The 24,401-nt window shown below is 41.3% G+C and overlaps 3 protein-coding genes across 7 annotated transcripts in view; 2 read left to right on the top strand and 1 right to left on the bottom strand.

The window, feature by feature from the left end:
- The window catches only part of olfml3a (olfactomedin-like 3a), a 34,288-nt gene extending 32,198 nt beyond the window's left edge, over window positions 1-2,090 (top strand). For all 5 annotated transcript variants that reach the window (XM_039799985.1, XM_039799987.1, XM_039799986.1 and 2 more), the window contains one exon: window positions 1,126-2,090. In XM_039799985.1, the coding sequence (XP_039655919.1) occupies window positions 1,126-1,910 (785 nt within the window). In that variant the 3' untranslated portion in view covers window positions 1,911-2,090. The remainder of the gene's footprint in view (window positions 1-1,125) is intronic.
- A 398-nt stretch (window positions 2,091-2,488) lies between these two features.
- Window positions 2,489-24,401, bottom strand: part of syt6a (synaptotagmin VIa) — a 91,705-nt gene continuing 69,792 nt past the window's right edge. Inside the window, exons 3-7 of the mRNA XM_039799983.1 lie at window positions 21,933-22,494; window positions 10,292-10,412; window positions 9,048-9,219; window positions 6,885-7,035; window positions 2,489-5,522 (exon numbers count right to left, since the gene is read on the bottom strand). Of these exons, the coding sequence (XP_039655917.1) occupies window positions 5,451-5,522; window positions 6,885-7,035; window positions 9,048-9,219; window positions 10,292-10,412; window positions 21,933-22,494 (1,078 nt within the window). The 3' untranslated portion in view covers window positions 2,489-5,450. The remainder of the gene's footprint in view (window positions 5,523-6,884; window positions 7,036-9,047; window positions 9,220-10,291; window positions 10,413-21,932; window positions 22,495-24,401) is intronic.
- The window catches only part of klhl21 (kelch-like family member 21), a 136,965-nt gene continuing 118,748 nt past the window's right edge, over window positions 6,185-24,401 (top strand). Inside the window, exons 1-2 of the mRNA XM_039799982.1 lie at window positions 6,185-6,459; window positions 20,930-21,097. The gene's annotated coding sequence lies outside the window, so the exon portion shown is untranslated. The remainder of the gene's footprint in view (window positions 6,460-20,929; window positions 21,098-24,401) is intronic.

Raw genomic sequence — 24,401 nt, 5'->3', positions numbered from 1 at the left:
CGCTGCAGGCTGCTTGATGTTTTCTAAATGTCAGGTTGCAAATACACATTTCAACTGAGGAATGGCAGTTTACTGAAACATGCCAATGGAACTAATTGTGCCAGCTGGGAGACAGAAACCTAAATTAAATTCTTATAATTATGTTAACTTCACACCTGTGAAATATTTTGTATAATAATTGTGTAATTTTTCACAATACATAGACATGTAATCTGAGGTGCATCCATAGACTGTAAAAACTAACTACGAAGCTTCCGGGCCGCTAAGTGAAGCCAATGAGGAAGTGCCTCAAAGCTGCGTTCTCTCTAATTTCCAGCAGGGGGCGACTCCACTGGCTCCAAAAAGAAGTCAGATTCTATGAGAAAATGACCCTACTTCTCACTTGATTTATTACCTTAATAAACATTTTCATAATGAGTTTGCCTCTTTAGCGTTTAGCTTAGCGCAGAGCCATTGCAAATATTTGACATTACCTAAAAATTCAGCCCTTTAAATGCTTGCCAATGCTAATTGTGAGGTTTGAACAACTTCTGACTGCACAGCATGAGTTTGTACCAACTGGCCTATCAGCTGGTCAGAGGGTTTTAGGACCTGTTCTCTTTATGGTTATTTGAGAGATTTCTTTGAAACCAAGTTAAAGAAATGGGTCTCCTCATGTGCGTCAAACTATCCTCCATACAGCCATTTTCCAATCGTAGTTTAGAACAGTTTTCATTTAGCACAATATCATGTACTCTATAGAGTAAGTAGTCCATTCTGATAGATGTTTCCTACCTGACAGAATGAGCTACCTTACTTTATTTCTTTTTTAAAGATTATTTTTGGGAGCTTTTTCCCTTTTTATTAGATAGACAGGAAAGGTGGGAGAGAGATGGGGGATGACATGCAAAGGACTCAGCCCACATGGGGCGCACGCTCTTACTGGGTGAGCTAGAGGCCGCCCCGAGCTACCTTACTTTTAGTTACATATTTGGTGTAAGTAGTCCATTCTAATTATTTCCTACCAGACAGAATGAGCTACCCTACTTTAACTACATTTATAGAGTTAGCAGTCCATTCTGATATATTGTATCTGACAGAATAAGCTACCATAGTTTTAACTACATACAGTATCTCTCTCTGCAGACTGTGTGGAAATCATCTCTGGCATCAGATCAGTCAAGATCCTGAAGAGAGTGGGCAGTCCCAAGGGCATGTGGACCAGAGACCCCAGGTCGTCCAAGGTTTACGTCTTTAACGAGACATCCGGAGACAGCCTCTACCAGTTCAACTCTGTACGAGACTTTTCCCGCTCTCCTGGCGTCACCGGCAGCCGACAGATCCGGCTTCCGTCTGAGTGGAGCGGCCCCGGCAGCGCTGTCTATAACGGCTATTTATACTACATACAGCAGGCGGCCGATATGGACATTGAGGTGGTTAAATATGACCTGCTGAGTGGCTCGGTGACAGACGTCACTATGTTCCCCGTGGAGAGCCACGCTACAGTTTACAGCCTCAACCCGGAAACCGTTGCGGACCTCGCAGCAGACGACGAAGGCCTCTGGCTCCTGTACGCCAACAGCGACAGTGAGCCCAACATCAACCTTGCAAAGATGGACCCGGCCACGCTCGATATAGAACAAATCTGGGACACCCGGTGCCCACGGGAGAACGCCGAGGCGGCTTTCGTAGTCTGCGGGACCGTCTACGTCGTGTACAACACGCGCCTGGCCAGCCGATCCCGGGTCCAGTGCCTGTTTGACGTCAACGACATGGTGATCAGCCAGGAGGCTCCCCTGATCTACTTTCCCAGGAGGTACGGAGCCCACGCCAGTCTGAAATACAACCCCGAGGAAAAACAGCTCTACGGCTGGGATGACGGCTACCAAATCATCTACAGACTGACCATGAAGAGGAAACTGCTGGTGTGACGGCAGGGACGTTGTGTCATGTTGTCAAAAGGCAATGCTAAAGAACAGAAGCAGTACATTTACACATGCTATGCCAAAAGTCTTCCAGCCGCCTGCAGACTCTTCATTCACCTTAGATTGAATACAGATCACCCATAACATTACACATTTTTAAGCAAATGAATCCGCCTTTGAACTTTTTATTTATTCATTTGATCCTGTTTTTTTTTTTTTTTTATGCTATATAACAAAACAAACTTGAAAATGCCACTCGGTCTATTAGAGGCTGTCGAGTCTTTACTTGCTATGCAGGGTTTTGTGTCCTCCCCTCATTTTATTTCACCATTTGATTCGAGATGGCGAAATCTAATTGCCTTTTTTGTGCTGTACCGGCTTGTTAAGCCACCGGCTGTGTTCTCATTATATGCTGTCTTTTATTACCACAAAACTCACAGCCATTTTTTTTGCACGAGTCTTTTAATCAAAGAAAAGAAAATCTCATCACAGAACACGTCACACCCCATGGGAGGACAAAACGGAAAACTCTTTCCGCTGTTGATTTTCAGACTTGTTGAAACAAAAGAATGACACTCTGTGGCTGAAATAATGTCTGATATTTCAGTTTACTTTATTACACACTGGTTTACTCATATCCAGAGTCTTGAAGATAATCTAGGAACTCATAATAGACTTTTTTTTTTTTTTTTGGTCCCAACTAACAACTGTTGATGTCAATCACCAGAACATTTTCTCAAACATTTCTATTACAACAAATACAAAATGTTCAATAGAAAATTGGAAATTCAGAGTTATCATAACAGTTGGAAGGGATACAAGATCATATCAAGAAACATTAACAATATTAGGCAAAGCTAAAAGTTTTGAAACAGTTGATTTGACAGGTTTCTTCTACTATGAAAACACCACATTGTCAGAGAAATATAGGACCGTTCTAAAGCACGTTTCAGACAAAAAAGGACATAATTATTCAACCACTTGTTACAGTAAAATAAGATATTAGAAGTCTATGAATAATGCCATTAGAGAGAGGAATTTCACCATCAAAACAACCGTGAATGAGAGCAAATTTTCAAACTGTCACATCCGTGGAGGGGTGGGGGGGTGTTGACGCTGTGAAGGATTACATCAAGCATGAACAATAGTGCACTGACTCATTCTCGCTGTAACAAGTGCCAATTCGAGAACTGCCACGGCTCTGTAGACGCTGACCTGTCCGCCCATCAGCAGCCTCCCCCAACCGTCTCAACCTCACACACACACACACACACACACACACACTGAGGTACTAACTCGCTCGCTCTGGGAGTACGTACACCCATGAAGGAAATGGCTAAAACAGATCCGGCTGGGTCTGCTGAATACATCTGTTCAAGTCTTCATGTCTGGCCGAACAATTTCGCACACTCTGTGATGCATAAAATGTTTGTCGTACAGTAGTTTGAGCCGTAGTATCACTCATCCTCTGTCGCTGAATGAGGCACCAGAAGTCTAGACCAATCTAAGTCGCAGCCAGGAACCTTTGTAACATATCAGATTTGAGTTGCTGTGGGCTGCTGTTGAGATAATACGGATGCTATTCAGTAAATGCTCCCCCATATCGAAAAAGACATGATGTGTACAAGCCGTACTAACTAGAATCTGTAAATGTTTCCTTGCAGTTTTCCTGCCTGATATCACGCTGACTCCGAATGCCAATTACAGCAAAATGAAACTACTACTACTACTGGAGGGTGAACTGGAGGAAGATCACGTAAATAGCAACCAAATTGTTATGTTTTATTTCTCCTCATAAAGATATATGGAACCTCCGTTATGTAATATGTTTAATTTAAAGCAAGTGATGCATTACTGTTTTTCTTTTGAGCATCAGTTATAAGACAGCAAACCAGGTTTTAACTGAAATGTTGTGCATCTTATATGAAAATCTAGAGCTAATAATATGCAGGGAACTGGAACTGGTGCAAAGGAACCTGATACAACAGCGGCGCTGCAGCAGTCTTTTGCTTAATCACATCAGATATCTTCAAAAATAACCCATTTACCAAGCATCTGGATGGCAAATTCCAACACACATTCTCCCTGTACAACAGTATGATCAATGACAGGATAAACAACAAGAAAGTTGCATGTTTCTAAGTTCAAAAGACGAATATGTTCACCTTTATTTTTTTAAATTTTTTTTTTTAAGAGTTTAGATGTTTCTCAATCATCACCACCAACAAAGCTACATATATTCAAAATTTCAGTATTTTCTTTCAATCTTTACCTATAATTATATCTGTTCTGCTTTTTTTTTTTTTTTTTTTATAAAAACTAAATGTATATACGGTAACCGGCAGACGGCTGTACATGAAACCATACACATCCACCAAAAACCTGTTCAGAAAAAAAAAAGAACAAAGAAGAGCTTTTGAACAGTGTTTGTCTGAAGGAAAACATGAGCATTTGGAAGAAAAGGGTGATTTCTCAAAAGCAAACATCAAACAGAAGGAGGTAAAGGTGTGTAAAGTGTGCTCGCTAGTACTCTGTTCAGAAACCTCCAGAGCTCCATTTACACAAAGACGGTGTCTGTCAACATTTGTGTATCTTTTCTTTAAGTTGTAGTAAGTAACTGATAATTTAACCTTCTACTTTTTGTAACAGAAATTTAAAAAACAACACTGCAGCCAATTGGCTCCCGTGTGAATACCAATAATCTCCTTCATTACATGAAACTTCTCGTCTTGGCTGCTCGGGAGAACACACTAAAGCTGCAAATTGCCATGCTGAGAATATTTTAGATTTAGGCTGATCCAACCTCTCCTCAACAAGCTGCAGATCCAATAATTGCTTATGTTGTTGATGAAACTGGAAGTAGAGTGAACTCAGCTGGAGCTTTGAAACTAATTTCAGTTTCTGCTATTCACAAACAATAACGGCGGATGGAGCAGTTTTACATCTAATAGTTCCAAAATGCTACAGTTTAATATGGTTTTATGGTAATACAGCATTAAAATCCAATGAGAGAGAGAGAGAGAGCTGGAGAGTTTGGAAATTGCTTCGGATCCAGTTTAAGCCTCTTTTTCTAACTCTGGACGTGTCCTCCACTGTGGAACTTCTGCTGCGCTCCTGGAGAAATATCCAGGAGATATTTTTATTTATTAGAGTCTCTGCAGCACAAAGCTAAATATTCAGCGTCTGGAAAGTCTCCATGTGAGGACACCCATTCACCTCAGCTCGGACAGCTCAATATTACATTTCTACAGCCTGTGGGTGTCCAGCCAATCTCTGCTGAGGACACCGAGGGCAGCTCTGGGTCACCACCAACACCCACATTTCAAACCCTAAAACCTGAACAGACTGCGCTTCACACAACTAACTGACTTGACGGTGGTCCTAGATCAGTTCTTGGGAGTGGTCTGGGACTAGACTTGAGGAAGGGAGGGACAGAGAAAGAGAGAGAGAGTGGGGTTGTGTTTCTCCCCGATCAAACAGACAGGAAGTGGATCAGCAGGAGGGAGGAAACCCCCTTCTGGGCTGCGGGGTCACAGGTGGCTCTGCTCAGGGACTAGCAGGGGGCCTGGGCGAGGGGCAGGATCCTTGGCTGTCGAAGCTGGCTGTCCTCGCCTTCCACTGCAGGACACACAGGCACAGGGAAAGGATTCATAACACATAATGCTGTAGCACTGTCACTCTCGGGTCATTTTCACACAGGGCAAATATCTGTGAAAAGGTGTCAGTGTCCCAGGACTATAAGAATAATGGGGGTGCCAGGAAAACAAGAATACATGATGATAAAAAGAGACTGAAAGCTCTCATTCAAAGAACGTAGACTTACTAATTATTTATCAGACCTGCTTTAATCTCATTAAAAACACAGACTCAATGTTTTCAGCATCTCAGTCTTGGGTCTTTACAATATTGAAATATATATATATATATATATATATATATATATATATATATATATATATATACATATATATATATATATATATATATAAAAATCTAATTATGTGTTTCAAAAATACACATATATAATAAACAAAATACAATAAAATATAAGAACACAGTTAATGAGACATTCTGAGCCTTAACAAAAATAGGCTATTGAACTAGCTGCAGCATGAAATAAGTTAATATTAATATTAATGTGTTTTGTCACTCTTATTTTTTTTTTTGCATTGCTGCTATTTGGTTGGAACTTCATTGAATCCCCATAATCCTTTTGGGGAGGTAAACAGGAAGTACAAAGTTGCCATCCCATGGATTCAGTAAATGATTATTTTATGCGGTGGGCTTATAAATTGAACCACGGTTTATTTATTTTTATAGCATAGCCTGTGTTTAGCTACATTATGGACAGTTTGCACCATTAAAAGTATGCCGAATTAGCTGTTAGCAGTTCTTGTCTGCAATTTATTCATGGACGACAACTATCACTAGATACTTTGATATTGAGGAAAACTTAAAAACGGGATGAAGTTCTGGATTTATTTTTGGATTTTCTACATGGTTAATGGACGTTAACGGGCCATGGACATCGGAGATAAAGAGGTCTTCAGAAACAGTAAGTCGCACTAACTTTAAAAATATGTAGTCTATATCATGTCTGTGTGTTCACAATTGATTTGGTTACTTTTTTTTTTTTTATTATTTGATTTTGTTACAGTCTCAGGAAGAGTCCGGTTTTTGACGCAAGTAGGCTAACGTTATCCTAGCTAGCTAATTGCCTCCATGAGCTGTTGTCGGCCATTGCTGCTGCAACTGTTAACAGTGTCGGACTTGGTAAGCGGCCACACTACAAAAACTAACTAACTTTACCACAATGCACCTGTTCCTTTTAAGAACATGCAATATCTTGCCTCTTGCCCCCCCTCCCCCTAAAAAAAATAAAAAAAATAAAGACCACCTAAGACCCTAATAGTTCACCCTAAATGATGACCACGGACATAATTACTCCTTTTTAAAACATGTCTCCAGTCCCAAACCTACCTCCTTCTCAGACTTCTTGGACTCCAGCAGGGGGTGCCAGTGTGCAATGGGCTTGCGTGGATAAGCCAACATTTCGTTCCAGTGGTCCCTGCCAAGTCCCTCAGCATGGCATCCAACCCTCATCACACCAATGATCTCATTATGACCTACCCTGTGGACACACACACACACACACACACACGCGCGTTCTGTATTTAAATACATGTGATTTAACCTGACAAGACATCTCATTTTTTTTCTTCCTTCATCTAATTGCAAGAAGGGCATTTGGTAATAAAAGGAGACACAAATCTGTCTGTGGATGTCCTGCCGATTGATACAGTGAATCTGCAGCTGATAGTCTTCTGTGACACTTGAATTGACTCATCTCAGGAAGGAGATATTTGCTCCATTAACAATGTCTGAAGTGTAAATGAAAGCCCCTATTATTAGCACAACCGGATTTCGTCATAGCATTAAGAGCACACACAGTAATGAAAACACAAGAGGCTGGCTTTCTAAATAGTGCCTGCTCCTTTTTATACCACACAGTAAAAACACTATGACCTTTAACGTGCATGTTCTCATTCTGTCAGCTGTCTGCACTGCATCCACTTATTCCCTTCCCTATTCTAGCTTCACATATTGTAAAGGTACTGTAGTGTAATAAAAAAAGATTTATATTTAAATTAAACATATACCCAAAAAAATAACTTGCATCTATTCCTTCTCACTGAAAAAAATAAAATAAATTCCAAATCTATGAAAATGCTAATATTGTTCATTTTAAAAGCTTAACTACTAGATATAAGATGTCAGGGTTTTCCCTGCCGTCGTGAGGCTTAGGCGCAGCACCCATGCCGTTTCTGGCACCACCTTAGCTGAATGAATATAACTAAAAAAAGAGTAAAAGCATTACATATTTTTTGAGGAAGGACCCTAAACCCCACATAAGTCTTCAACAAACCTAGGGAAAACACTGGATGTCTCCTATGTCACTGAAAAGCCCTTTCTGTGTGTGTGTGTGTTTGTGTGTGTGTGTGTGTGTGCGTGTGTGTGCGCGCACGTGTGTGTGTGTTTGTGCTGGATATTTCAAGTATTACCCTTGCATGGTTTCCCCCAGTACGTTGCAAGCCTGGTGGCCCACCAGGCCTAAGTTGTTGTGTTGCGATGTTGAGAAGCAAGACACAGGAACTTTCTTTCGGCAGCATTTATTCAGAGCCAAACGGAAACCTACACTGTACATTTACTAACCGCTTAACCAGTAAACTGCTGATGTATTCTCAGCTCTGATAGTCGACAGCTGTCTGCACTGAGCACATTCACACACTCTCTCATGTACACACTAAGCACCGAGCTGTTCCTTAAAGGAGCTTCCCCGGTCTTATAACACAATGATAGCCTGCCAGAGCTTCCTGTATTTGGTCTGAAAGTCCGAACCGTCCAAAAAATGCTTTCACACTATAAACAAACAGGACCATGGTTCAGTTCGATCCGGACCGAGACTTCCTCTTTTGGTCGGGCCAAATTTCGTCCGTTCGGTCCGGACCGTGGTCCGGGGGAGGTTTCACACCTGTAATTTTGTTTCAGATCAAACCGAAAAGTCCGGAGGTCCTGACCAAACTTGGTAGACCTGTGTGAAAGCCCCCCATAGTCATATTTTCGAATCTCCAGTTAGATTTTAGCACTGACTTAATGTAGAGCCCTCTGAAATCTGTCCTATAGCTTTTTTTAAATTCTCAATTCCGCGGTTCCGTCCATGATTCTGTTATCACAGAAACTATTGGGCTCTACGGTACATGAATGCTGCCATCAGTATGGGACTGGCCCCAGCCGTGCCCTCTTACAAAAAAAAAAAGACACTCGCTACCGGGCTAAACAACTTTTCAGTCTTGTGTAGGCCTACTGTTAATTGCATATTGGACCATGATTGGCTCCAAACTAGTCTTGATGCCCTGAAGACATGCTTTTATCGACACGTATTAAACGGTGAGCAAAGAGAACATTTCCATCTTGAGCAGGTGACTTGAAAGCAGATTTCTCTGCACAAAGATCATTCTGCACAGTGAAGGTAAAACATCCACGTTAAGCAGCGACAAGCAAAACACATTTTTGAGTCGCATTTTAGGCCTATTTATTGTCCTGATCTGTTGGTTTCTAATGGGATGTTTGGTTTGTACGTACAAGTCGTAGTCCATGACGGAGATGTGCAGGCTGACGTGGTCCATGCTGTCTGGCGGGATGTCAAAGATGATGGCCTCGTTGTAGCTGGGATTCAGGGTGTTCTTCTTTATGCTCGTCTTCTTCTTTTTCAGACGTCTCCCGTCACATATGAGCGACACTTTGACGTAGGGATCTAAGCGGTGAGAGAAAGGAAAGAACAAGGACAGGGAGATGGGACTTTGTGTGAAACTCAAAGTGCTGATAATTAAAAAGTTATCAAGTTATCCACCTCTCTTAGGAAACTACCAGAGCAATAATTAGCATGAAGATCAGGCTTCTGGGATTATTAAAGAACGGAGCTTTCACAAATGTTTGCCTAGACTGCCGAAACGTCTTCAAAGATGTCCCGTGAAGACCGAGGTGTGTGTGTGTCTCTGTGTGTGTGTGTGTGTGTGTGTGTGTGTGTGTGTGTGTGTGTTTTTTCTACTTAAGCATGAAAGCAACCCTGGAGGACCTGGCATGGGTAATGTGCATAGAAGTAGATGAGTCAGCGGCTTGTGTAAACTCCATGCATGAGAGGCTATAGATGGCTTAAAAAAGCATGACTGAGAACGCTTCCGATGAATGCTGATTTCAATCTTCATTTGTCAGGAGCGAATCGCCTCGTGTGATCCATTATGCCACGTTTTAGTCAAAACGAGCTGCCCTAAAGCTATTAACGGCAAACAAGAGTGCTCGCTTTGCAGCCTGATTTGCTCGAAGGCAGAATGTGATCGCTACGGGTTTACGATGCACAGATCGAAATAATGGCAGACAGCTAAAACCCCCTACAGTAAAAACTCAAGGGATTACAATCGGGTAATTTGCATTGAAATCGTGAAATGTCATAAAAAGCGGGAGGAGGAAAAGATATATGCCACATTCCCTCCAAATTACACCTGAACCCTTGCATTTAACGCACAATAAATGTCACGTTTTGCAAGTGATATCAGTATTGTAGGGAAAAGTGGAATGTTAAAGTGGAACGGCAGTCCGTTCCAATGAACCGACCACCTGCAACTGTTTGCTGACAATGTCTTAATATTGCAACTGTTGAATGTTAATAACTGCTGAAATCAACAGAACGCAGCTGTGGAGGCGGCTCTCCGCTGTTTGTTCAATTTATCTGACACGCTTACAATTGGATAGTCAAAGAGGGGATCACTCATGTCGAGCCACTGCAGCTGTAAGTGAATCGCACAAACGGGCCCGGCCCGCATACACACCTGAGTACCCAGTGATGTCCATGGCCTTGAGGTTCCTGCACTTGATGACAGTAAGTGTGAGTCTGCCCGCGGTGGGCAGGTAGCAGAGTGAGAACATGATCTCCCCCAGGTCAACGCTTTCCTGTGGAGAAAAACACACACACAAGCAAAAAAAAAAAAAAGAAATCTATTTCAGTTTTACACCAGACTGATCTCATGAAGTGGCGTGTGTTTGACATGCCAATTCGTATGCCGTTATTGGCGTGTTATCAAGACGCATACTCTCTTTTTAGCGTGCTTATCAACGTCCGTCTGGCCTCCATTGTCTTACATCACCTTGCGATTGCGTGTGAATTGACGCCGTAGCGAGTAGTATGAAAGGGTGAAAATCCACGTAGGGAGGTTGGTCGGGGCGGATGGGTCAAACAACACAGGACTTTCACCCAGGAGAGCGGGGACGGTGTCCCGCGTGTCATGTTTCCTAAACTCAACCGTCTCTTTCTTCTTTTACTAAACCCAACCCGTCCGCTGTATACGGCGCTCAAATTGCATACGGATATCACGCCACTTGGCTTTAGAAAGTGGCGTGTATGTATAAAATAAATAATATAAAAAATATATATTCAAGGTCGGCTGAGCAAGTTTAGGTTTCAGGAGGGGCGTAAGTGCTCGTGTCATTTGCAACACGAGACCAAATGAGTTTACTTTGCAGTACGTAATGTTCAAAATAATAGTTTTTCTCGATTACATTGAAATCAAAATCGCAGTCATCAAAATTCGATTAATTGCACAGCCCTAATTCAAAACCGTACTTAAGTAAAAGTACAAAAGTACTAGAATCAAAATATACTTAAAGTACCAAAAATAAAAGTATGCAAAATGGCCCATTTCGGAATTATACATATTATATTACTGGGTTGTAATTAGTATTGTATTAATGTATAAATCACGTAAATGTTGCAGCTAAAGGTAGGGGGTAATTAATTACTTAATAGACTGCTTGGTATCATAATGTATTAGTTGATTTATATTTTGTAATAGTAACTTCAATCTAAAGTAACTAAGGCTATCAAATACATGCAGTGGAGTAAAAATTTCATTATCCCCTTGCAGAATCTTTGTAGCTACATATTTAGATAATTAGATAATTGTGTGTCTGCTCTACCTGTTGTTGTTGTTGTTGTTATATGACGAATGAAGCACGATCTCAAGATGATTTTTTCATTAGCGATGTTAATGTATATTAAAGGCAGTAATGTTAAAAACTGGAAATACTCAAGTACCTCAAGCCTCAAAAGAGAAAAAAAAGGTCCAGGTCACCCTTTTAAAAATAAAAAAAAAAAAAACTTTATTTAAATGGCTATTTCATGTCTAAAAATAGAACTGGGTGGCAACCCACGCCGCTTTATTGAGTTTACAGTCTGCTTTTTGTAACAGCTAGAGCCGTGTACTTTAACGTGTACTACTGTGTTATATCTGTTATCCCTCCATTATGAAATTGTAAAAACATGGTGATTTTGATATTATGGTGACCTGGCTCTTGTTGCCACAAGTAATTAAAGCAGATTCTCACGGTTGGGACCAGAAAAGTAGCTAATTGGAGCACAGATTACACAGGGGTGTATAAAAGAGGTAATGTGATGCAAAATAATGCAACTTCTCTATTTGCATTTTTGGCTTGAAAAAGAACTGCATTATGAGTTTGTTGTTTGGTAACTGCAGCTTTTGTTGTGTTAGATTAAGCACAGGAGGGCGGAAGGAGCATTGGGAGTTGTGTCAAAAGACAAATGGATAATATTTGTTGTAAAGCACAGTGCGGCGTAGAGAATAGGTTGTCGTATTGTAACACGGGACAACAAAAATGATAAGGTCCAAAGGAATAGTTTGACATTTTGGGTAAAATACACTTTCTTGCAGAGATTCAGACGCAAAGATTGACACCACTCTCATTTCTGTGCGTTGACTACAGTATGGAGATGATGGGCTTAGCTTAGTTTAGCTTAGCATAAAGAGTGAAATGGCTAGCCTGGTTACACCAGCACATCTCAAAGCCTGGTCACACCTACAAGTAGCAGAGGACTGGACATCATTTGATTTTGTGAAGGGTTTTATTGAAGAGGGGAAAAGCTCTCTTAGCTTCCAAGCCTTGCTGTCGTTAGCTCCGTCATTAACGAGACAATAAGTTCACAGTTCATTCCATTAATTTGTCTCTCGTAACTCCCTGCAAACAATTCCACCTTTTGTGAAGCTGTTAATTAAAGTGGATGTTGCAACGTGGCTAATAGTCAAACTGTTTCTACATTTCTGTTTTCGTGTCCTCCCCCTGGAAAACGTTCCCAGAAGACATTTATACAAGCAGCAGTTACTACCCATATTTACGTTTATTGTGGCGGCGTACTCTAGTGGCTGTAGTAATTATGACGGGAGCAAAGCAGGAAGAAAGGTGATGAAAAATAAGGGCGCCAAATTTCTGTGTAATGAGGTAGGTTGGGGTGGTGGATGGGTCAAACAGAACCCGTTTGAAATTAAAATTAAACAGTGAAGTTTTTTTTTTTTTTTAACTCAGCGTTACGTCTTAACCTTTAGAAAATGAAGTAACAACTGATTTAACCCCAAACCACGATAACCAAACCTCAACCGTGTGTGTGTGTGTGTGTGTGTGTGTGTGTGTGTGTGTGTGTGTGTGTGTGTGTGTGTGTGTGTGTGTGTGTGTGTGTGTGTGTGTGTGTGTGTGTGTTTTTTTTTATTTACGAATGGCAAGTTCAGCGTCACGTGCGTAACCGGATGTGACGTCTGATTTTAACCACTAAACTTGGTGTCTAAACCTAATCAAACTGTGGCCGTTTCACAACATTAAAGACGGGTTTAAAATTGCAACCTTTACGTTGGTTTAAATGTGAGGTCGTATTTCCTGCCACCGCCAGGGGCCCTATTTATGAAACTCTGCTGTGGGTAGGAACACACAGACCATATCGTTGTATGCTTTGGAGGCTGTTGAGGTACCTAGCACACTGATCCGATACTAAAAGGTGGCGCTAGAAACATGCACCCGTGGACAAAAAGATACAGCAAAGTTAAAGGTGCCACAGGTCTCACCACCAGCAATGTTAGAGTTAGAGCTGCTGAAGGCTACGTTCACGCCGCAAGTCTTAATGCTTAATTCGGATTTGTTGCTCAGATCAGATTTTTTGTTTGGCTGTTTTAAAATGTGGCCTATATCAGATTCCAGTGGGGTTTTTTTTGTTTTTTTTTTCAAAAACCGAGCGGTTACGGTATGATCCTTCTAGTTTTTATTGAATTGAAGTACCTCACCATACACTAATTAGGTCTAACCCCTCACTCTCCCTCCATTGACTTGCTCCATCACTGTTCTCCATTTTGTAGGCCTAGCCAAGTTTTTAATGTTACTGTCTGTGTCTAGGGCTAACTCCCGCCGCCGCATAATTGTGACAAATGTTGATGTAGCTTGATGTAAAAGTCGCATCAAATCCGCCTTGGTTGTTCACAAGGCGTCTGCATTGAAAAAAAAAAATCAGACCTGGGTCTGATTCAGGATCACATATGGAAGTGGTCTAAATCTGATTTGAAAAAAATCTGATCTGGGCAAGATTTGAAGAAGTCTGACCTGGTCACTTGAATTTGATTTGGGCCACTTTTGCCTGCAGTCTGAACGTAGCCAAAGTGAGAAAAGGAAGCTGAACTGCTGGGTTTCACTTCCAGTCCTTGAGGTTAGTATCTCCTTGATCAACTCTTTTGCCAAACAAGCACATTTCATTATTAGGGGTCCAAGCCCGAGCAGCTGTGGAACCCTATTGCTTTCCTAAGGATTATTATTATTTTTCCGCCGATAAAACTCACAGTCTAAACCGAACATGGTGGGGGCATTTTCAGGACTATTCCAGAACCCTGCAAGGACCTCAGACAAAAAGACTTCCACCACTAGGTTGCGCTATAGCAGAAATACACATTTGGCCCTATAACTCCCAAACCGTACATCGCATATAAAAAATACACCTATCCACGCATTCCTTGAATTCAGCTGAATCTCCTGATATAGGCCACGCCCATTTCCGCCTATACTTTTATGCGCAAAAAATTTAGATTTATCGTAAACCTACTTTTTCTAACTCCTCCTAGACCGTGCGACCGATCTGCACCAAACTTGGTAGGTAGCATCTCCAGACCGGCCTGACAAAAAGTTTTGGGTTCTCCTTTCGTGGGCTCTGCTTTCGTGGGCTCCGAGTGTCATCAGGGGCGACTTGCGCCAGGGGGGACTGGCACCGGGGAGGCTTGGACCCCGTCATAACTGCTTGCAGTTCTAGTTCTCATTGCAGTTTTTATCACATTATCCAAAAAAAAACATCGTTTGATCTGATCTGATGTTTCGAAATGATCATCACTCAAGACAGATAATTAAAACAAAACCAGAGGAAATCAAATTTACAGCTCAGTACTTCAACGTAATGTAACCCAAATTACCCACATTAGCGAGAGATTGAGTCTTAGAAAAAGTTTATTTAAGAGACTTCTATCAGCAAGATCCCTCTTGTAAAAATGTTTTCTATACTCCAAATTACTTTTAACACAAGCACAACCTGCCTACTAAAATATGATGGTCCCTAATGAGCTAATACAAGTCCTTTTTATCTGCCTATATGTGAGTTCTAAGCCCCATCCTATATGACAGTATTAAGGTCACACAGACCGCTAATCACTGAAAGAGCTTGGTGAGAACCTCACTGATTGGCAAATCCCAACACGTCTGACTAAGTACTGCAGTCTTAACGTCTCCACACACGGCTGTGATTTGGCTTTCTCTGCTGAGAAAGTGAGGAATTTTCTTTTGAAGGGTGTAAAGGTTCAGCCACAATGTGAGTGCGCAGCAGAAATGTCAAGTGTTGTAAAAGCATGAAGTGACACTTTTGTCCTTGTAGAAACACTGGCTGTTTTCGGTGCCAGTCAGTATCATCTGTACTGCATTAATCATGATTTAGCCACGCTAGCGGCAAAGTTCAAGTCTGTCGATTGGTCGTCAGAGCAACGCACCACTTTGGTCCAGACTGAAACGTCTATATAATTATATATAGTATGACATTTTGTACAGACATTGATCCATCCCCAGAAGATAAAGCATACAGACTTTGGTGACGCCCTCACATTTCCTATAGTGCCTCACTTATCTTTTTATTTTTATTTTTAATATTTACCAGATGCAGACTGATCTCAATAAGTAACGTATACATGACACGCCAATTCGTATGCCATTTTGGCGTGTTATCAAGACGCATAATCGCTTTTTACCGTATTTATCAACACCGTTTGGCCTCCATTGACTTACATTTCTTTAGGATTGCGTGTCAATTTACGCCGTAGCGAGTAGTATGAAAGCCTGAAAATCCGCATAGGGAGGATGGTCGGGGGGGCGGATGGGTCAAGCAACACAGGACTTTCACCCAGGAGAGCGGGGGATCGTGTCCCACGTGTCACGTTTCCTAAACCCAACCGTCCCTTTCTTCTTTTCCTAAACCCAACCCGTCCACTGTATACGGCGTAGACATACACGCGGATAGCTCTAAATGCGTACAGATAACACGCCACTTGGCTTTAGAAAAGTGGCGTGTATGTTTACGCGAAGTCATGATGTCACTTTGCCAGATGGATGGGCACCAAATTTTGTACAAAAACATTTGTGGTCCCAAGACAATGTATACTAATAATTTTGATGATCCTCTGACTTCCTCTGGTGCCACCATGAGGTTGTAATATTTGGCTTTTAGTGAAATATTATACAGCTATTGGATAGATTGCCTTGACATTTGGTACATGGGATGATCACGTCCCTCTCAGTAGGCCTGCACGATAAATCGTTATAAAATCACGATCTCGATTCACCCTGTTCACGATTTAATTTAAAAATGACTTCGATTTAAAAAAATTAAAAATGTAAATTTTTTGGGGGGGGGGATTTTCGGCCTTTATTTTGGTAGGACATCTCTCACACAGTTCAGGTCTTCACCCTCAGCCAATGACAAAGCACCTTTTAGTCATTCACCCTAAGCCAATGACAAAGCGCCTTTTAGTCATTCACCCTAAGCCAATGACAAAGCGCCTTTTAGTCACGTGTTTCACTCGTCGAGCGAGCGCGGAAGTTCGGAAATAAACCAAATGGATATTGATGAAAACCATAGGATGAAAACCCAGGTACTAGTGACGAGAATCAGCCAACCATTCAGTCTCAAACCAAACTCGTTCCGAAAAAAGGCTCACATTTGTTGGTGTTGAAGTATTTTGGATTCAAGCAAGACGACGAGGGTCAGTCCGATGTGATTTGTGAGGCGTGCTTTGCCCTCGTTGCAGCACCGCAAAGTAACACCACAAGACTTTACCAGCACCTCAAACATCACCACAAACAGTGTAACGTACGTGCAATACGATGGAAGCCGTATGAGGCAAGAGGTCCAAAAGACGTTTCACTTAGCCTATTTACAGCTATGTTCAGGGCCATATTCAGCGTAGTGTGTTAAACTTCTATTTTTGGTAACCTACTTGAATGGCCAGTTGAAGGTTAATTATATAAAAGGCAAGCAGTTAAAGAGTGTTCTAATAAATCATTCTGTTTTTGATAGTGTACTTAATTGGCAATTTACAAACTCCATTTCTCTAGAGACTGAAGCTGTAGCTGCAGCATGTTGATTGCCATGTTTTAATTATGTAAATACATGTTCAATGAGTTCAGATAGAGCCTGTATCAGGGCCATATTTAATTTTTGGTAGCCTACTGTACTTAAATGGCCAGTATTTACTTTATTTTCTTTATTCATTGAAGCCTCTGTTTACAGGCTTGTGGTGATGTGCAATGTGCTATAGGTGCTAAAAATCAATGTTTGGTACTGCCAATTTTTTTTTTTTTGTCATGGTTCATGTGTGCAATAAACATTACACATCGTGAGAAAAAAATCGTGGCAGAGAATCGTGATATCAATTCTAAGCTAAAAAATCGTGATTCATATTTTTCCCCGATTCGTGCAGGCCTACCTCTCAGGATGAATGGTAATACGTTTTGGTGATCTCTTATATCTCCATCTAGCGCCATCATTCAACAAGTCCTCCAAACCATATGACGATACACTGTAGGTTGTTTATTCCCAAACCTGTAAAACAACCCATAGGAGCGTTTCATAAATGAGTGCCCCTAGAGGTGGCAGGAAATACGACCCACTACTATTAGATGGATTGTCACAAAATCTTGTACAAACATTCACGTACCCCCTCTGGATGAATTGTAATAACTTTGGCGATCTCCTGACTTTTGATCTTTTGATTTCAAGTCAAAATTTCACTTTGTCTAAACTCTGGATATAATGCGTTATTATGGAACCCACGCAACTTCTAGGCAAGAATAGCATTCACACACTACTATTGTCCAGGCATCCATGCTCACGCAAGGTAACGTAACCTGATTTGTTCAGGTCTTATCCCCTGACCAATCGGCTAACCTAACCATAACCACTCAAGGCCAATGCCTAACCCCAACCAATCAAGCTGCTTCATAGGGCGGGACTTGCCTAGAAGCTACGTGGGATCCATAATAACGTGGGTATAATGCAACTTTGCAACAGATGTCGGCGTGATGCTAACATGCTAAACTAAAGATTGTAAACATTAGTTTGTTAAATATCATTTAGCTCTCACCTTGCTCACAGAGCTGTGAGCGTGGCTGTCGTCAATGACTTCAATTACTCATTGACTGTATTTACATTTTAATTGCTTTATTTATTATATAGTACAAGTGCCTCATTACAGAGAATCATTACGCCTGGATTTTAATCCCTTCCACTCTTCATCAATGCCACTGATTAGTATGTAAAAAACTTCCCCAAATAGTTTTCTCTGATCAAACACCCATGAGAAATGGTCAATAATGCAGCCTTGTGCTCTTTTCCCAGACTCTTTATCTTAGTAATGCTGCTAAGTTGGTGTTATTGATGTTTTATCCCGCCTTGATCTATGAACTGAGAAAAGCTGCTCACTCTTCCTCCCTCTGCTAAATACCGGTGTCTCTTCCACTCATTAAGAGGTTATCAATGATTTTGAAGTAGCGCCTTTATCTTACACAAGACACTACATCCCACTACACTTTGTTTTTTTTGTTGCTACTGAACCCCACCATCTATACATTCTTTATGATGCCAATCTTGAACTTAATGTGAGCAAGGGATATTGTCATAAAATCATTTGGCGGTTCGATAAAGTTTGTGTGCCAAGAAGGCTGTCTGCTTTTCTGCCTCCTAAGCAATAACATTGAGGTTATTGAACAGCCCTTGAAGATGCTCAAGTTCAACAACCGGAGGAGAGGAAACTCAGACATAAGGTTTCTGCGGAGGTGATCGTGATGAGGGCTCTAAGGTGCCAGAGACGAGGAACACTTTGTTTCTGAAAATGGCCCCTGGACATCGTCCACAAGTAACAAAGCCAACAGAAACATAATTGCATGAGTGAGCTATGAGTCAGACATATCCTTTTGTGACTGCAGGCAGTCCCTTTTATGTATTTTAATAAGTGACAATTATGTTTTGTAGAATAAAATAAGGAATTATGTTTCTACTGTATTTTTGACAATTCATTTTTGTCTAGTCATTTTATTCATATTACAGGGCTGTAGCCAGGATTTTAATTTCCTCAACGCACCCCTTACTCGCTTCAGAAAATGTTGGCCAGACACTTAAAAGGTTGATTAATCTATTCTTTATTGTAGAGCTGGGCAATATATTGATTTTATATCGATCGTGATATGAGACTAGATATCGTCTTAGATTTTGGATATCGTAATATCGTAATATGGCATAAGTGTTGTCTTTTCCTGGTTTTAAAGGCTGTATTACTGTAAAGTGATGCCATTTTCTGAACCTACCAGACTGTTGTAACTGTTCTATTATTTGCCTTTACCCACTTAGTCACTATATCCACATTACTGATGATTATTTATCAAAAATCTCATTTTGTAAATATTTTGTGAAAGCACCAATAGTCAACACTACAATATCGTTGAGGTATTTGGTCAAAAATATCGTGATATTTGATTTTCTCCATATCGCTCAGCCCTACTTTATTGTATTGTATTCTACATTTTTAATTAAGTTAACCGTTTTTGGAGCTGGTTAATGTTGCTCGGGAAAGGTAAGTTTGGGCTCCCCTGCTGGAGCTGCTCCCCCCGCGACCCGACACCGGATAAGCGGACGAAGATGGATGGTGGTTTTTGGAATTTGAATTCCCTCCATGAAGATGCTGAAATGGTGCTCACTGAAAGGAAGAAAATTCAGGGGGAGGAAAACTAAATCTTTTATTTAGTTATTGGCCTAAAAGTAGTAAAAAAAAAAAGAAATTGACATTTTGGGCCCTATTATATCAGCACAAGCGCAACACCCAGCGTGTGAGCATGTTAAATATAGACCGGAGAGTGTGGTGATTAATAACTACACTCTCAGCCAGTCACATCTATAGAGACAGAGCACATTAAAGTCCCGCCCCCACCGGAGGGGGAAAACAGCTCGCCACTCTCCATTGACTTTGTATTGCTTGAAGGTTCCTCCTTGTCAATTCCGTCTGCTAGCAAACAGCAGAAAAATGCCTAAAAGCTGCTGTGTGGTGATATACACTACCAACAATGTAAAGAACCCATAAATCAAGTTTTTATAAACTGCCCGCCTGAAAAAAACTGAGCTTTTATGAATGGCATAACGTTAGGTTAGTGTCAGGATCCCACAGTCTCCCCATTGTCCCTGCAGATTCTCTTCTCTATCCACTTTTGTCTTCATAAAAGCTCAGTTTTTTGGTTTGACAGCTTACAAAAACAGTTTTTTACATTGTTGGTAGTTCATATCACCACTCAGCAGCTTTCCGGCATTTTTCTGTTGTCTGCTAGCAGACAGAATTGGCGATGAGGCACCTTCACGCAATAAAAAGTCAATGGAGAGCCGCAAGCTCTTTTTTTTTCCCTCCGGTGGGTGTGGCTTTCCGAGTATGACGCAGTGCGCTCTGTCTCTATGGTCTCATTGCTCTGAAACAGCTGGGCCAATCACAGTAAAGCATGACAACAACTGCTTAAAGTGCTAATCTTATGCTTTTTGGCCTTTTCCCTTTTTTATTGTTATATATCTTTTTGTGTTATAGGTTTACAAAGTGAAAAAGCACAAAGTCCACCCCAAAGGGACTCCCCATCTTCCAAACTGTTCACAAACTGCTCCAAACAGCTCTGTTGTAGTCCAGCCTTTACTTTCGTGACAAACGTGCGTCACTTTGTAACACACGTTATAATGCTCGCCTAGCTGCTAGCGTGGCACGCCCTCATACTCTGCTTCTGACTGGCTAGTAGTCCTTACCTAGCTACTGCGCATGTGCGACTCCCAACAAAGATGGAACAGAAGTTGAGATGTCTCCCTCTGTAGCTAAAACAGAGAGCTCAACACACAGGGTGAAAAGAGGAGCTGCAGCAATGTGCAGTACAACAAATATATGATGTTTTTTGAAAATTAAACCATATAAACCTATTCTGATATAACCTCTAAATACAATAATGAACCTGAAAATGAGCATAATATGAGCACTTTAAGAAAGGCCGATAAACTCAAATGTTTTAATTTCCTCTGTTCTTTTGGCTAGCTGGAAGCTACGTTAAGCTACTCTTGGACTGAGGGCCTGCACCAGTCTGTGTTGTGCTGTTTGGACAAACCACAAATGACAAAACCTGAACAAGGAGTCTCTGAAGACCACTGCTTGGGCTAGCCGCTCCGGGCCTGAGCTTAAGCTAGCCACTGATGCCATCTCAAGGTAAGCCCTAAACAACCCACCTGCAGCCAGCCTTTCAACGTCTTTCCTTTAGTCATTACTACTTTTCTTTCACACACATTTTATGTTTGAAAGTGACCGTAGCCGAGACGCTTATAAGGAGCCGATTGCCACACATGACATAACGGTGCAATATTGCGCCAGAAATCGAGCTGGTTCTGAGATGTCGGTTCTCAGCATGTCTAAGACCACTTTCCACGAAAAGCTAGCGTTTTGCTGCCATATTTGAATAAACCTCTCACATGTACAGAGTGTGCACCAAGCATAAAAAATACCACACAGAGGGGCAAATTGAATTTCAATGTAAGAAAAAGTTGCAATGGTTGTTGCGCTGCCACAAATTTATAAACAATTGTCAAAGTACTGGAATCCGTTTGAATTGTGGAATGTAAGCTTCCACCAGGCTGCTTACGCCAGGCAGACGCAGCACTTTTTTATCAATCTTGTACACTGTGTTAACGACCGTACAGATGAATTGACCGGCCACGACCTGGAGCTCACGCAGAACGTAAGCATGGAACCTCTGGTCGGTTTTGTCCAGTGACATCTCTGATAATGTTTAGTCAAATAGGACAAGAGACAAGAGAAATTCAGCATTCCTTTGTGCAATTCTACCCACCCCCCTCAGAAAATTCCCAGTGACTTTTGTGTGTTGATTAGTAGCTATAACCCTAGTTGAAAACACTCTTGTAGATTGTAATGTTTACTTGAACTCACTAGTATTTGAGAGACATATATTCAATATAAGCGTCTCTATACGCTATATTTCATTTGATACTGAATGTAGAAGAAACAGAAAAAGCCAAGAGATTCTTACACTGGTGGCATATTGGATGTCCCTCCATATGTTTGTCTCCCTGGAGAGGTCGGATGTCTCAAACAAGTTGTCCAGCACCACCTCCCCGATCATATCATGCCTTGAAAACCGGTCAAAGTCAAAGACGCTCATATGGAGCTTCCTGATCGCCAGCTCGTCGTAAGGCACAGGAAACTGGAAGCTCTCATCGAACGTGGGGTTGAGCGTCTTCCGGTGGACGCGAGTCTGGAACTTCTTGCGGTCGGGCAGCAGGTAGACCTTCACGTAAGGGTCAGATGTGCCGCATAAGTCCTTGGCCGGTAGGTCTGCTGCCTTGAGGATGTTGACCATGAGGGCCTCGTTTTCGTAGTCGTACTTGAGAGAGAAGTTAATCCTGCCGCAGTTTTTGCTGCTGCCGTTCTTGGACGAATCCTCTGATTCCAGGGTCTTCTGTTGGTAGAGCTCTGGCTGGATGCGGCCGATGCTAGTGGGCTTTTCGTCATTGTCCACTACATAGTCATTTCCCAGGTCTAGACTGGTTGATTGCATCTGCCTGGGCAGGTGTCTTTTGAATGAATTGTGCCTGCAGGGTCAGGAAAGAGAGAGAGAGAGAGAGAGAGAGAAAGTGACTGACAGGGAATGGCTTCTGGTTTCTGTTTTGAAGAGCTGTAGTGAAGACGAACAAGGAAACTCAAAACAGGGAGGTTTTGAGTTAAAGAAATAACTAGTGGCCTGTGGCCTGTATTTTTATTTATATATATATATATATATATATATATATATATAATTCACTAGTATAGTGCCCGTTGAAAATATGCCTTGTTTACAGTGTAGGCTATGTCTACATAAGAGGAAGACATTTTACTACTCTATTTACCTGAGAGAGAACGTTGCAGATTCAGAATGGAATCAAATGAGAGAGACAGACAGACAGACAGACAGACAGACAGACAGACAATATCGTTAACCAGCAGAGGTGTTAATTTCCATCCAGGTTTAGTGGCTTGACGGACAGCTTTTGTTCAAAAACCCATCCACAGCTATTCATTTTAGCATCTTTTTGGGCCCTCCTCACATGAGGGCCCTGGGCACTCAGTCCCTTTTTTCCCCCCAGTCCAACGCCCCTGGTTAACGGTGAAGTATGGATTTGATTCGTGGGCGTGTTTTGGCGATGGTAATGTGTTGTAAGTTAGCAGTAGACTTAATTAACCCGACCCAGGGCGAGTCTGGTGAAAACTGCTGTGTCTGCCCGGTGAGATTTTCTCTCATTGCACAGCGCCGTGAAGGAATAATCTCCAAGATGTTCTGCCTCTGTTTAGAAGTGGTGAATGTAGGCTCCGCTGTGGTAAAGTGTTCTGCATGTGGTGTCAGTGTGTGATGTGCAGGTTACCTTCCCCCAAAACACCCCCCCAGACACGGACACACAGACATACATACATACAGATACGTCTCGCTTTATTAGATAGATTATAACAATTATCATAGAAAGCTAGCCTACTATTCTCATGCCACTGTGAGTCTTGTTATATGCTTGGAATACTGATTTAAGAATATGTCTGATTTGCATCTGCCACTGTTTAGTTTTGCTTCTCCTTTGCTTTGCATTTTGATTGATTTATTTCTGGATAAAGACAATAAAACAGTAATCCAAAGGATAACGTGCTAAAGTAAAATACTTATTTCCAGCACGGTCCTTGGTGTTTCACACGTAAAACAATATACAAAAAGCAAACAAACCAGAATAAAAAGACATACAATATGGAGAAGGAAAGTAAAAAAATAAATAAAACATCACGTAAAAAACAAACTAAATGAAAAACAAACAAAAAATGCTATAAAAACTCACCAATTTATCAATAGATATTCACCTTGTTCCATAAAAACTGCTTTACCTGTGTTTTAAAAATCCTTCGTGATGATAGGAGTTTTGTAGTAGTAGGCAAACTATTCCATGCCATGATACCAGTGTAAAAAGACTGTTTAGTTGCATTAGTAGCTCTAAGAACTATGCATGAGCGGATGCTGGCCCTAGTATTATGACTATGCTGCGTGTGGACCATGGTTACATTAGAGCATAAATAATTGGGGGCATGACCATTAACAATGTTAAACATATGGTTCAACTTAAGTTGTTCTACTCTTAGATGTACAGGTAGTAGACCAGCTCTTGTAAACTCCTCCCTACCTATGTGAGTACGGTGGGGTGCTTTTAATAGGTACCGAATAACATTGTTTTGCAGCACTTGGAATTTGTTTTTAAGTTTTACAGTCAACCCAGAAAACGATGCAGAGCAAGCAAAATCTACCTGGCATTGAATCAAAGTTAATACCAATAATTTCTTTACAGAGAAATCAAAAAGCTTTGTCTTACGATATAAAAACTTCAACTTACAGGCACATTTAGCTAAAACCTTGGCTGCAATGGATTCACCTATAAGTGATTGATCCAATGCTAAACCCAAATATGTGACACTGGATTTGGATACAATT

Source organism: Perca fluviatilis, chromosome 5 (assembly GCF_010015445.1).
Source record: "Perca fluviatilis chromosome 5, GENO_Pfluv_1.0, whole genome shotgun sequence".
NCBI lineage: Eukaryota > Metazoa > Chordata > Actinopteri > Perciformes > Percidae > Perca > Perca fluviatilis.
Note: the sequence above shows the minus strand (reverse complement) of the source record. Positions and strands in the feature narration are given on the sequence as shown.